Below are 13,722 nucleotides of genomic sequence, written 5' to 3' on the forward strand. Positions count from 1 at the left end.
TTGAAGGCACCGCTAGTCTCATATTAATATGATTTAGTTCTGAAGAAGCATTTCTGTTCTTCCTATCATTTAATTTTGAAAAGGGTGGTGTTGTCTAATATTAGTGGAAACTGATTGTTTTTGAATGAATCGAAAGTTGTAACGAAATCAAAAGAAATCTTGTAACAACGCAAGTCTCAACTGTAACTTTGAATCAATTTAATGTTAAATAAAAGTATCAATTTGTTTTGAAAAATACAGTTCTGGACATTTGAAGGGAAGAGCATATGCTTACATTGCACATTTACATCTAGTCATTTAGCAGAAGCTTTTATCCGATGCAACTTACAAATGAGGACAACAGAAGCAATCAAATCAACAAAAGATTTGTTTTTACAGGACAACATGTTGTTCTGTGACTCCTGTGACCGAGGTTTCCACATGGAGTGCTGTGACCCCCCACTGATGCGAATGCCAAAAGGTGAGCATCCACACACTTAACGCATGCCTGTTCTACATCTACAATCATTGCATTTCATCTCTAGACACACACTATTAACCGTGTATTGTGTTGATGCGTTCATAGTATTAGTTTCCCTTTAATTATAGTTCTGAGTAAGGATTCTTGATTGCTGTTCTGCAGGTTTGTGGATCTGTCAGATCTGTCGGCCGAGAAAAAAAGGAAGAAAGCTCTTACATGAAAAAGCAGCACAAATCAAGCGGAGATATAATGCTCCACTCGGGCGACCGAAGGGCAGGTAACTGTTTGATTCTCTCCACATGGATAAATTTGTACCTTTTTATATTTTCTACTACTCTGGATTTATAAGGCACAGGCACAGTTAAGAAATGTAACTTAGTTTTATTTCACGCTGTCACCATTGGAACTAAATCTAAGTAGTTCATAGTGTTAATATGAAAATGGTGCTGGTCTCTTTAAGAGCACTATACTGCTTTATTCATTGTCACATTTACAGACCTGTGAAATTGTTTGGCAAAGACTACTAGTAGTTCTGTTGTCCTCAGACGGGGCCGTCCCTTTAAGAAGCTTCGAGGAGGTGGGCGTGGCAGAAGAAGGCGGGGTACTGGAGGCGTCGACCAATGCTCACAAGGCTCCTCCTCCCCACACTCCTCCTCCAGTTCCTCATGTGAAGGCTATCCCGGCGACGATCGCATGCTGTTCTCTCTCAGAGAAGACGACTCTGAGCACGGTGGCCTGCGTTTTAACAAGAAAACAAAGGGTTTGATCGACGCCCTCAGCAAGTTCTTCACACCATCCCCGGAGGGACGGAAAGCCCGAGCTGAAGTGGTGGACTATTCCCAGCAATATCGCATACACAAGAAGAGCAACCGCAAGGGCGAGCATGACGAGCGGACAGGGGGTGAGACCCTAAACTGTTTAACTGTCAACATCTGTATAAGGTGAACCATGCGTGCATTATAAGGAAGGTAAATGCACTGAGAAATGGCCATTTCAAGTCAAGTCACCTTTATTTATATAGCGCTTTAAACAAAATACATTGCGTCAAAGCAACTGAACAACATTCATTAGGAAAACAGTGTCAATAATGCAAAATGATAGTTAAAGGCAGTTCATCATTGAATTCAGTGATGTCATCTCTGTTCAGTTAAATAGTGTCTGTGCATTTATTTGCAATCAAGTCAACGATATCGCTGTAGATGAAGTGTCCCCAACTAAGCAAGCCAGAGGCGACAGCGGCAAGGAACCGAAACTCCATCGGTGACAGAATGGAGAAAAAAACCTTGGGAGAAACCAGGCTCAGTTGGGGGGCCAGTTCTCCTCTGACCAGACGAAACCAGTAGTTCAATTCCAGGCAGCAGCAAAGTCAGATTGTGCAGAAGAATCATCTGTTTCCTGTGGTCTTGTCCTGGTGCTCCTCTGAGACAAGGTCTTTACAGGGGATCTGTATCTGGGGCTCTAGTTGTCCTGGTCTCCGCTGTCTTTCAGGGATGTAGAGGTCCTTTCTAGGTGCTGATCCACCATCTGATCTGGACACAGACTGGATCTGGTGGCCACGGTGACCTCGGAACAAGAGAGAAACAGACAAATATTAGCGTAGATGCCATTCTTCTAATGATGTAGCAAGTACATAGGGTGTTATGGGAAGTGTTCCCGGTTCCGGTTTACCTAATTAATGCAGCCTAAAAATCCTTTAACGGATTTGGATATTAAAAGCATATTAGTATGTTATGTGTATGCCAGGTTAAAGAGATGGGTCTTTAATCTAGATTTAAACTGCAAGAGTGTGTCTGCCTCCCGAACAATGTTAGGTAGGTTATTCCAGAGTTTAGGCGCCAAATAGGAAAAGGATCTGCCGCCCGCAGTTGATTTTGAAATTCTAGGTATTATCAAATTGCCTGAGTTTTGAGAACGTAGCGGACGTAGAGGATTATAATGTAAAAGGAGCTCATTCAAATACTGAGGTGCTAAACCATTCAGGGCTTTATAAGTAATAAGCAATATTTTAAAATCTATGCGATGCTTGATAGGGAGCCAGTGCATTGTTGACAGGAACGGGCTAATATGGTCATACTTCCTGGTTCTAGTAAGAACTCTTGCTGCTGCATTTTGGACTAGCTGTAGTTTGTTTACTAAGCGTGCAGAACAACCACCCAATAAAGCATTACAATAATCTAACCTTGAGGTCATAAATGCATGGATTAACATTTCTGCATTTGACATTGAGAGCATAGGCCGTAATTTAGATGTATTTTTGAGATGGAAAAATGCAGTTTTACAAATGCTGGAAACGTGGCTTTCTAAGGAAAGATTGCGATCAAATAGCACACCTAGGTTCCTAACTGATGACGAAGAATTGACAGAGCAACCATCAAGTCTTAGACAGTGTTCTAGGTTATTACAAGCAGAGTTTTTAGGTCCTATAATTAACTCCTGTTTTTTCAGAATTTAGCAGGAAGAAATTACTCGTCATCCTGTTTTTTATATCGACTATGCATTCCATTAGTTTTTCAAATTGGTGTGTTTCACCGGGCTGTGAAGAAATATAGAGCTGAGTATCATCAGCATAACAGTGAAAGCTAACACCATGTTTCCTGATGATATCTCCCAAGGGTAACATATAAAGCGTGAAGAGTAGCGGCCCTAGTACTGAGCCTTGAGGTACTCCATACTGCACTTGTGATCGATAGGATACATCTTCATTCACTGCTACGAACTGATGGCGGTCATATAAGTACGATTTAAACCATGCTAATGCACTTCCACTGATGCCAACAAAGTGTTCAAGTCTATGCAAAAGAATGTTGTGGTCAATTGTGTCAAACGCAGCACTAAGATCCAATAAAACTAATAGAGAGATACACCCACGATCAGATGATAAGAGCAGATCATTTGTAACTCTAAGAAGAGCAGTCTCAGTACTATGATACGGTCTAAATCCTGACTGGAAATCCTCACATATACCATTTTTCTCTAAGAAGGAATATAATTGTAAGGATATCACCTTTTCTAGTATCTTGGACAGAAAAGGGAGATTCGAGATTGGTCTATAATTAACTAGTTCTTTGGGGTCAAGATGTGGTTTTTTGATGAGAGGCTTAATAACAGCCAGTTTGAAGGTTTTGGGGACATATCCTAATGACAATGAGGAATTAATAATAGTCAGAAGAGGATCTATGACTTCTGGAAGCACCTCTTTCAGGAGCTTAGATGGTATAGGGTCTAACATACATGTTGTTGGTTTAGATGATTTAACAAGTTTATACAATTCTTCCTCTCCTATAGTAGAGAATGAGTGGAACTGTTCCTCAGGGGGTCTATAGTGCACTGTCTGATGTGATACTGTAGCTGACGGCTGAATGGTCACAATTTTATCTCTAATAGTATCGATTTTAGAAGTAAAGTAGTTCATAAAGTCATTACTGCTGTGGTGTTGGGAAAAGTCAACACTTGTTGAGGCTTTATTTTTCGTTAGTTTAGCCACTGTATTGAATAAATACCTGGGGTTATGTTTGTTTTCTTCTAAAAGAGAAGAAAAGTAATCGGATCTAGCAGTTTTTAATGCTTTTCTGTAGGATAGGTTACTTTCCCGCCAAGCAATACGAAATACCTCTAGTTTTGTTTTCCTCCAGCTGCGCTCCATTTTTCGGGCTGCTCTCTTTAGGGTGCGAGTATGCTCATTATACCATGGTGTCAAACTGTTTTCCTTAACCTTCCTTAAGCGTAAAGGAGCAACTGCTCCCAAAATATTGTGTGTGTGTGTGTGGTGAGATTAAAACTGAATTATTTCTTTGAGTAATGTTGTTTACTTTCTGTGCTTTAAAAAAAATTTTAATTTGGAAGTTTGTAGTATTTAAAAAAAAAAAAAAAATTTATTCATTTGCTAGAAAGCAGTTTGTAAGCATTCGTTTTTTAATGCTTTTACTAGAAGTCTCTAATGCTCACCAAGGCTGCATTTATTTGATCAAAATGCAGTAAAAGCTGTATGATGCATTACTTGTTTTTTTTTTATGATCCTTCAGAAATCATTCTGATGCTCAGGAAAAAAAAATCTCATCAATGAAAACATTTGTGCTGCTTAATATTTTTGTTGAAAATAATGATAGTTGTTTTTCAGTAAAAGGACAGCATTTATTTGAAATAGAAAATATTTTATGCTAACACTTTTTTTTTAAGGTGGCCTTGTTACACGTTACATGAACTTACTATTATAATAACAATAAATTATTCATAATTTCATATAAGAAACCCTAAGCCAAACCCTAACCATATAGTAAGTACATGTAGTTAATTAATATTACTCTGTACTTAATTATATAAGTACACTAACAAGGACACCTTAAAATAAAGTGTAACTTCTATTTATTTATAATATTATAAATGGCTTTACTGATATTTGAAGAAACAATAAATTGAAATTGTCACTCTCTGTCTAGGAAGCACATAGTGAAAAATGAAGAGGACAAACTGAATCTTAATGTGCAGTCTCTTTTATTTAGCTTCACGTGTGTGCTCTCACTCACTCTTTGGCCGGTTTAACCGTCCTGGTGTTTTTCTGAATCACAGACAATCAGGAGTGTGGAGACAACTGGCAGGAGGACGAAGACAAACTGCCAGGACACGAGAACCTAACTGAGAAAGACGTGGAGCTCTTTAGACACATTCAGGAACTGGCACTACAGGTACAGAACGGGACAGAATACAAATACACATTCATTTGCTTTTGTTAAATGTCCGAATGTGAATTTCATTCATAAAAATCCTTGCTTCATTTGCTGAGAAACATTCTCCTCTATATATATGTGTGTGTGTGTGTGTGTGTGTGTGTGTGTGTGTGTGTGTGTGTGTGTGTGTGTGTGTGTGTGTGTGTGTGTGTGTGTTTGTGAGACGCTTTAAGTTTGTAAAGTCAGACAGAATGGAATGATACTGTAATAAGTCAAATTTAATAAATGCATTAACAACATATACATTCTGCGTTAAACATTTAATTAACTAATCTAACTAATCGTTATCGCAAACGTACCCACTTTATCTGTCTTAACTCCTCCTTTTTTTTTTTGTACTTCATCTCTTATAGAAAGTCGGGGTGACTGGTCCTCCGGATCCCCAAATGCGCTGCCCATCTGTTATAGAGTTTGGGAAGTATGAAATTCAGACGTGGTACTCTTCTCCATACCCACAGGAGTACAGCAGGTAACCAACAGCACGTCATAATCAAAAAAAAAAAAACAATTCCCATTAAGATGATATTGTTCATTGCAGCTTCAGCATCTTGTAGTTCGGTTCTCTTGCTTCGTTTGGTCTGGACCAATAAAGAATACGATACATTGGGTCCTGGTCTGCTTAACGTTCACGCTCAGAACCTCAGAAACCTCTCAAATCCATAGCAGAAGTATTAGCACTGACGACGCTCCAGGAAATCCCTGATATGCACAAAGTTATCTAGTTATCGTAGTAGCTAGAGAAATGTTAACAAACTGGAAGACCATAAACATAAACGAACCAATATATGGTTTATGGTGTTCTTCAAGCAATACTGGGTATCTTTATCACTATCACTATTCGAGTTCGTTTTAATCTAACCATTATATCAGATATGAGTGTGAACACCGCCTTAATTGATTTGTTGAAGAATATACACACAAGAAAATTAGTGCTAGAACGTCATTTATAAAGTGGATAGTTCCAGTCTTTGATTCTGATTGGCTGAGCCAAGTTTGAAGATGTTCTAAATTACTCTACAAAGTAACATTCACCTTTGTTTACATCTGTGTCTTGCTCGGCAACCACTGTTACAACAACAACAACAACAACTGTTTCTGGGGAACTACATTGTTTGGTGGAAGAATAATGTTGTTGTTAATATCATTACACTTTATTTGCTCCATTTTATTTTGTGAAACCTTACTACGTATATGGAATAAATGTTTAATAAAAGCAATAAGCCCCGCGAAGCCGTAGTTTACAGTGAATTTATAACAGCTAAGGGGCTTTGTTAGACACAATTTGTTATAAATTCACTGTAAATCACAGCTTCTTGGTGGTTACTGCTTTATTTAACATGGTAGTGATGTTAAGGTTAAAGGTCATGAAATGGAAAATCAGTCTCTTAACGTCATAGTTTTTATTTAATTCTTTATATATGCTCTCTCAAGAGAGATGTGCTTGTGCACCTTTGATCTCAGGCTGTAAAAACTGATGTGTGATTGTTTGGATGTGACAGGCTCCCTAAGCTCTACCTCTGTGAGTTCTGTCTGCGATACATGAAGAGCCGCAGCATCCTCTACCAGCACATGAGAAAGTGCAGCTGGTTCCACCCGCCTGCCAACGAGATCTACAGGAAGGACGACGTGTCCGTGTTCGAGGTGAGGGAAAGAAATCTGCGTCCAGATAAAAACCACACTTGTGCACACTTTTGTTTGTCTTTGTTTATATGCACTTGGCTGCGAAGACATATGCTCGTTGACACTCAGTGAGGTAGTTTTCATTGTTTTAGAATCACCAATGGTTACTACATCCCTTGTGTTTCTATAAAAGACCATTTAGGTGTGAACATGACATACAGATCAGAATGGGTGCGGTTTAATCAATGCTGCCAGACTAGATTTGACTGAGTTTACATTTGGAGATTGACAACTTATGTGACCTGTGCTGGCAAAATGATACAACGTGAGCTAATTTTCAAAATTGAGTTACTTTTGTTTTCACATTCTCCCTTCAAAATGATATACTATTTGTTGGAATCGGATGAAAAATGAATGAGACGTCAATAGAGTCAGCAGTCAGTTTTGAGAGATCTCAGGAGTTGAAGTTTTCTGAAGGTTCCAACGCAAAAATAGCCAGCAAACATTGTATTAATAATAATTATTTCCTTCATTTCCTTTCTTAATAATTACTATATTTGACTCTGGAGCACAGAAGAGTCATCAGTAGCACAGGTATATTTGTAGCAATAGAGAACAATACATTGTATGGGTCAAAATTATCCAAAACTTTTTGATGCAAAAAATCATAAAGATATTGAGTAAAGATCATGTTCTATGAAGATGTTTTGTAATATGCATTTATTCGTTTAGCATTCATTTTTATCCAAAGTGACTTACATGTTAAGGATTAAACGAAGAGATTTATCTTTGAGACAGTAGCATGAGAAATTCTAACACTTTTTTTTTTTTCAAACATATATATATATATATATATATATATATATATATATATACACACACACACACATATATATACATATATATACACACATATATACATATATATATACATACACACACACACACACATATATATACACACATATATACATATATATACACACATATATACATATATATGTATATATATATGCGTAATTATTTATTTTGAGATTCATAGGGTTTATTTTGTATGGACTTATGGTTTTTTTTCTCTTTTCCTTGCTTGTGAAAGCGCAGTGCACATTTTACTTTTACTTTCAAATTAGCGCCAATTTGGTGTCAATTGCTTGAATTCAGTTCAAGCAACAAATAAATACAACGTAGATAATAGAAATGTTTTTAATAAAACAAATAAAAATACAGCATGCTATATGCTTAAAATAAAATAACAAATAACTTACCCAAGGTTTAGGTATAAAAAACTAAAGATTAGTAAACACGAAGCATATAAATAAGAAATGTACGTTTATTAGCAAAACTAATAAGAGATTTTGGAGACATTACATACTTGATGTAAAATAAAAAATACAGTTTAAATAAAAATCAGCAAACACTTGATCGGATGTTTAGAAAAACTTCCAATATCGCCTTAGATGAATTGTAGAAGCCAACAGGCTTTTCAAAATCCCAAATATTTTTTTATTCAGGAGCTGGATGTCGCTGGAGCTGGAGGATTGGATGTCGTTTTTAAACTCTTGTCTGTCTCACCTCACCTTTATTGTCAGCTTCTCCTCGTGTGATAAATGAAATCTGATAATCTGATAACCATAATGTTATGTAACCATGTTTAACTCTCTTAAACTGAACCGATGCCTGTATTCTGCTGCTGTATGTTCACATTAATCAACACTATTGTGTTGTCGGGTGTGTTACTGCTTGACTTCCTGCTTGGCCAGTTGGTTTTAGAGGCTCAGGTTTCAGTCTGGTCCTGACTCAGCAAGATACCTGAGGTGGCAGCACAGCTAAAAGCTAACACTGTTGGCATTCAGCCCATAGGAAAAACAGGAGCCGTGCAATTTATCACTGTGGAGTGAGTTTCGTGCCAGTATCCGTTGCACGACTTCTTTCAAAATGTTGATTTAGTCTTTAGTAATTGAGTCTTACAGACATTGCATTTTGCATGAATTATGAACAAGAGTTAATTGTTAGTGTTAGAAAACAAAGATGTTAATCAGCTTCTCAGCAACAGGGAGACAAAGACAACATTGGACGTAATCTAGCGATATTTCTAAGATGAAAGAAAGCTGTTTTAACCGTATTCAGAACATGAGGCTCAAATGTTAAATTTTAATCAAATATTACCCGTAGATTTTTTTTGTCTGCAATTCCATAATAGTCATCAACAATTAAAGAAACCATTCCAGCTTTATGCAACTGGTGGGGTGAACCAATGAGCATAATCTCAGTCTTTTCACTGTGTAGACAAAGAAAACTTGGCGACAACCATTCCTTAATCTTAGAAATACATTGAGAAAGAAAATCCACGGGCACAGTATCATCAGGTTTTGAGTGTAATGTATATACATTTGAGTGTCATCTGCATAGAAATTTTATTTTAGACCAAGAGATCTTAAAAATTGACCAAGTTGGAAAATGTAGATATGAAAAAGCAAGGGGCCCAGAATTGGACTCCAGATTTAACAACACCAAGCTCTGACCTAAATCCACCCATTGTAACCGCTTACGGTCTGTGAGATAGGTCCTAAACCACTTTAGTACAGTATCAGAGACCCCAAAAACAGTTTCTAAATGAGTAATTAAAAGAGAATGATTATAGAATAGAAGCAGCGCGACACAGCAGCTATGTGCTTATTTTCGCCAAGTTATGACCAAAATTGGATTAATATAAATTTTGCTGTTTAAGACAAATAAAGAAACCATGTAGGAGAACGGTTATGTGTGCAAACAGCAGGAAACTCTCTATATGTGTGCAGTGTTCTTGTGTCACTTTATTTAGCGTTCATTTAGATTACATTCAGATTCATCAGTCGGAATGAATTCAGTCCGATTGAAGCACAAGTTGTGTGTGTAAGCACAGCCGTTGTCGATTGAAACATGCCTGGTTAGGACACAACAAGTCAAAGGCTTAAAACATCTTTTCTACACTCCAGGTGGATGGAAACATCAGCACAATATACTGTCAGAATCTGTGCCTGCTGGCCAAGCTCTTTCTGGACCATAAGACGCTGTATTACGATGTGGAGCCCTTCCTCTTCTATGTGCTCACACAGAATGACAGTAAGGGCTGCCATCTGGTAGGATACTTTTCAAAGGTGAGTTACTTGACAATGTTTGACAAATGCTTGGAACATTTTTACTACTTTTGTGGCTTGCTTACAGTAGATGCTTTGTTTGCTTCTTTATGGGTTGATTATACTTCTAGAAAAGAGGCTTAAAGTGAACTTTTTTTTTATTTTAGTTAACAGGTTTTTGAGAGTGAATTGTGGATGTTGTTTATGCCCTCCGTTTGTATGGTGTTCAGTGTGTGCAATTTTTAACAGAATATGATCATACCTGAAAATTACATTTGTGTGGCACATGGATAGAAGTGTATTTGTTACACTTTCTTGAATTGTACAAAATTTTTCCCTCTTTTTTTTTTATCCCCAGGAGAAGCATTGTCAACAAAAGTATAATGTATCCTGCATTATGATTCTTCCACAATACCAGCGCAAGGGCTATGGGCGATTTCTCATTGACTTCAGTAAGCACTCTGCATTGTCTTTCCACTGCTAACTCAATTCTCGTTCTTCAGATAGTGTCATTAGACAGCGAGGATAAACTGTTATGACTCTCTCTGCAGGTTACCTGTTGTCCAAGAGGGAAGGCCAGCCGGGCTCACCAGAGAAGCCACTGTCAGACCTTGGCCGCCTCTCCTACATGGCATATTGGCGTAGTGTGGTCCTGGAGTGCCTACATGAGATCAGAGATCGACAGCTCACCATCCGCAAACTCAGCAAAATCACTGGCATATGTCCTCAAGATATCACGGCCTCTCTGCTTAATCTGAATATGCTGGAACAGAAAGGAGACCGGTGAGATTAAACATGGTTTAGTGCTAACACAAAGGATATGCACCACATTGATCAAAATCGTTGCACGTTAAATGTACTTACTTCTATAATAACAATAAATGATATGCAAGTAACACTAAGCCAAACTCTAATCCTAACCATGTAGTAAATGCACGTAGTTAATTAATATTAGTCAGAAGTCAGAAAGAGCCAAGAATGTTTGCACATAGAAGGAATTAGTTTTAGTGTCACAGGCTTCCAGTACACTGAGACAACAACAACAACGCACAGATAATAAAAATAAGATGTGAATAAAATACACACGTGTATATATGAATAAACAAAAAAATTTAAAATACAACTTGAAAGATCAAATAAATTATATGTACAGGTATGCTATAGATAAAATATCATTACTCAGTGCTTAAATGTATAATTACACTGTAAAAAGATCACCTTAAAATGAACTGTAACAAAATAGTTCTATTAGAAATAAGGGCTGTTCTTTTTGAACATTATATGAAAAAAGTATTGTTTCCTCAAAAGTATTAAGCAGCAGAACTGTTTTCAGTACTGATAAAAATGTATGTTTCTGGAGCGACAAATCATCATATAGATTGATTTCTGAAGATCACTGAATACTGGAGTAATGATGCTGAAAGCACACTATAATTCATTACAGTTAAAAAAAAAAAAAAGCTTGTTTTAAACTGTTATATTTCTCTTATTAATTGTTATACCAAAGGCAGGCTTGGTGAACATCAGAGACTTATTTTCAAGACATCTTACTGACCCCAAACTTTTAAACGGTGTTGTATGTTTTTATATTTATAGCAATCTATGTAGAAGTCTCCTGATTTGTCCTTTCTTATAATAGAGTGATTATCCTGTGGCGAGAGAAACTGGTGGCCTCTCACATGGCTCGACTTAAAGCCAAACCTCGGCTCCTTGAAGTTGATCCAGACTGCTTGCGCTGGACACCTGTAATCGTCACCAACACAGTAGCATCTGAAGGAGAAGGGGATGAAGATGAGGAAGAAGGAGAGGAGGGACCTAAAGATGTAAACATCTTGAGTTTTTTTCCTAGGTTCAGTGGATGCAGTGTTTATTTGTGTAGGAGTTAGAGCTGCACGATTAATCGTTAAAAGATCCTGATCTCAATTCAACCATGCATTCTTATTTCTAAAATGGAGCATATCATCTTTTGTTTTGTTGATTACAATGTTGATTATATTGTTTCGACCCTATGTAAATAATGCATTTTGTATCATTCATTCAAGAGATTTGTTCAAAACTGCTGATTCCTTTAATAATGGACCAAGTGAAGTGTTTGAGTCAAAAAAATAAAAAATTCCAGTCGTTCCAAATTAAAGATTTTTTTTAATGGAATGAGGCAATTGGTATTATAAAACTGATAGTTCTGGTCCTTGATTCTGATTGGCTGAGCCATGTTTGAAGCTGTTGTAAATTACGCTACAAAGTAACGTACTTTTGTTTACGTTTGTGTGTTGCTCGGCAACCACTTTGTTGCAACAACAACTGTTTCAGAGGAACAACATTGTTTAGTGGATGAATACTATTGTTATTAATATCATTACACTTTATTTGCTCTGTTTTATTTTGTGAAACTTGCTATGTATAGGGAATAAAACCGTTTTATTGCAACAATAAGCCCCGTGAAGCCATGGTTTACAGTGAATTTATAACAGCTTAGGGGCTTTGTTAGGCACAATGAGTTATAAATTCACTGTAAACCATGGCTTCTTGGGGCTTATCGCTTTATTTTGTCACAGCCTCTAGCATGTTATTTTACTTAGTTCAGAATGATGGGAGAATCGTGATCTCTCTTAAAACAAAACATATTGTGATTCTCAATTTGTCCTGAATTGTGCAGGTCTAGTACCAGCACATGCTGAAGCTGAACTTCTGTTCTCTGCCTCTCTTCTATAGATCAAACCCAGCCACAAGAGCTCCCCTCTCTCTTGGCATATGAAAGGGGAACGGGAAAAGGAGGGAGAGAAAAAGAGCTTTCCAGCGTTCCCAAAAAACCAAAGCTCTCCTCCATCCTCTTCTGTTTGCAACCGTGTTCTCAGTCCTGAGCGTTCTCCCCTTTTTCTTACGGCTAATGGGGAGCGCAGGAGACCTGGCCGCCCTCCCAAAAACTGGTTATGGGGCAAAGTGAAGGATGTACCACGTACAGGACCAGGTCGACCCCGTAAACCAAGGCCCCCGGATGATGACGAAGACGACGTGGAGGAGGTGGATGATGATGATGATGAAGAAGAGGATGAAAGAACTGGCATTAATAAAGTGACGGCATCACCGATGCTCTTGGCCTTAGAAAATGAGCCTGACTCCACATCAGCCTGTCCCTTGGAGGCTTCTAGGTACCCCGCAGTTCCACAGTCACGCAGCAGGGGGCGCCCTCCACGGAAGAAGTGTGTCCCAAAACGCAGGCTTGGTGAGGAGCCTGAAGATGAACTGCCATCTTTGCCTCATACAACAAGGCTGAGTGAACCCACGCCAGCCTTCTTCAGTGAGAGCAGTGAAGATGAGGATGAAGACGATGAGGAAGAGTTAAGGAGTCGATCACCACCTGTCCTAACCAAACCCACATTAGGGCTCAAATGCAAGGTATGACACAAACAAGTGTTTTGTGTTGCTGGAATGTAACGCCCATCAGTTATACTTTATTTTAGCAGCAGATGATTACATCACTAGATTTGTAGTGAGACACATTTTTGTAAACCTGTTTTCTCTGAAGCTGGATTTTCTTTCAAAATAAAAGCTGTCTAAAATAAAAGTGCAGTATGAATTGCTAACAGCTAGGAGTTTAAATGGTTAACATTACCGCAGTCCAAATTCAAAATATCTCTTTCAAGTGTAGAAATTAGGAAAGAAGTATTGTAATTTCCCTCCTGTTGTGCAAAGCAAAAATAATATACCTATGAAATATTCATTTTCGTTTATTTAACAGTGCAATTGTTTTACAATATATGGTTTTACTGCCATATAAAATAGGGCATGCTAAGTCAATCTA

The 13,722-nt window shown here is 37.7% G+C and overlaps 1 protein-coding gene across 1 annotated transcript in view; it reads left to right on the forward strand.

Annotated features, from left to right (window-relative positions):
- LOC132141620 (histone acetyltransferase KAT6A-like) overlaps nt 1-13,722 on the forward strand; it is a 36,044-nt gene that overhangs the window by 15,914 nt on the left and 6,408 nt on the right. Inside the window, exons 4-14 of the mRNA XM_059551305.1 lie at nt 379-460; nt 623-737; nt 1,006-1,361; nt 5,027-5,142; nt 5,538-5,653; nt 6,684-6,825; nt 9,780-9,941; nt 10,279-10,372; nt 10,472-10,703; nt 11,560-11,743; nt 12,633-13,316. Of these exons, the coding sequence (XP_059407288.1) occupies nt 379-460; nt 623-737; nt 1,006-1,361; nt 5,027-5,142; nt 5,538-5,653; nt 6,684-6,825; nt 9,780-9,941; nt 10,279-10,372; nt 10,472-10,703; nt 11,560-11,743; nt 12,633-13,316 (2,283 nt within the window). The remainder of the gene's footprint in view (nt 1-378; nt 461-622; nt 738-1,005; nt 1,362-5,026; nt 5,143-5,537; nt 5,654-6,683; nt 6,826-9,779; nt 9,942-10,278; nt 10,373-10,471; nt 10,704-11,559; nt 11,744-12,632; nt 13,317-13,722) is intronic.

Source organism: Carassius carassius, chromosome 5 (assembly GCF_963082965.1).
Source record: "Carassius carassius chromosome 5, fCarCar2.1, whole genome shotgun sequence".
NCBI classification, from domain to species: Eukaryota; Metazoa; Chordata; class Actinopteri; order Cypriniformes; family Cyprinidae; genus Carassius; species Carassius carassius.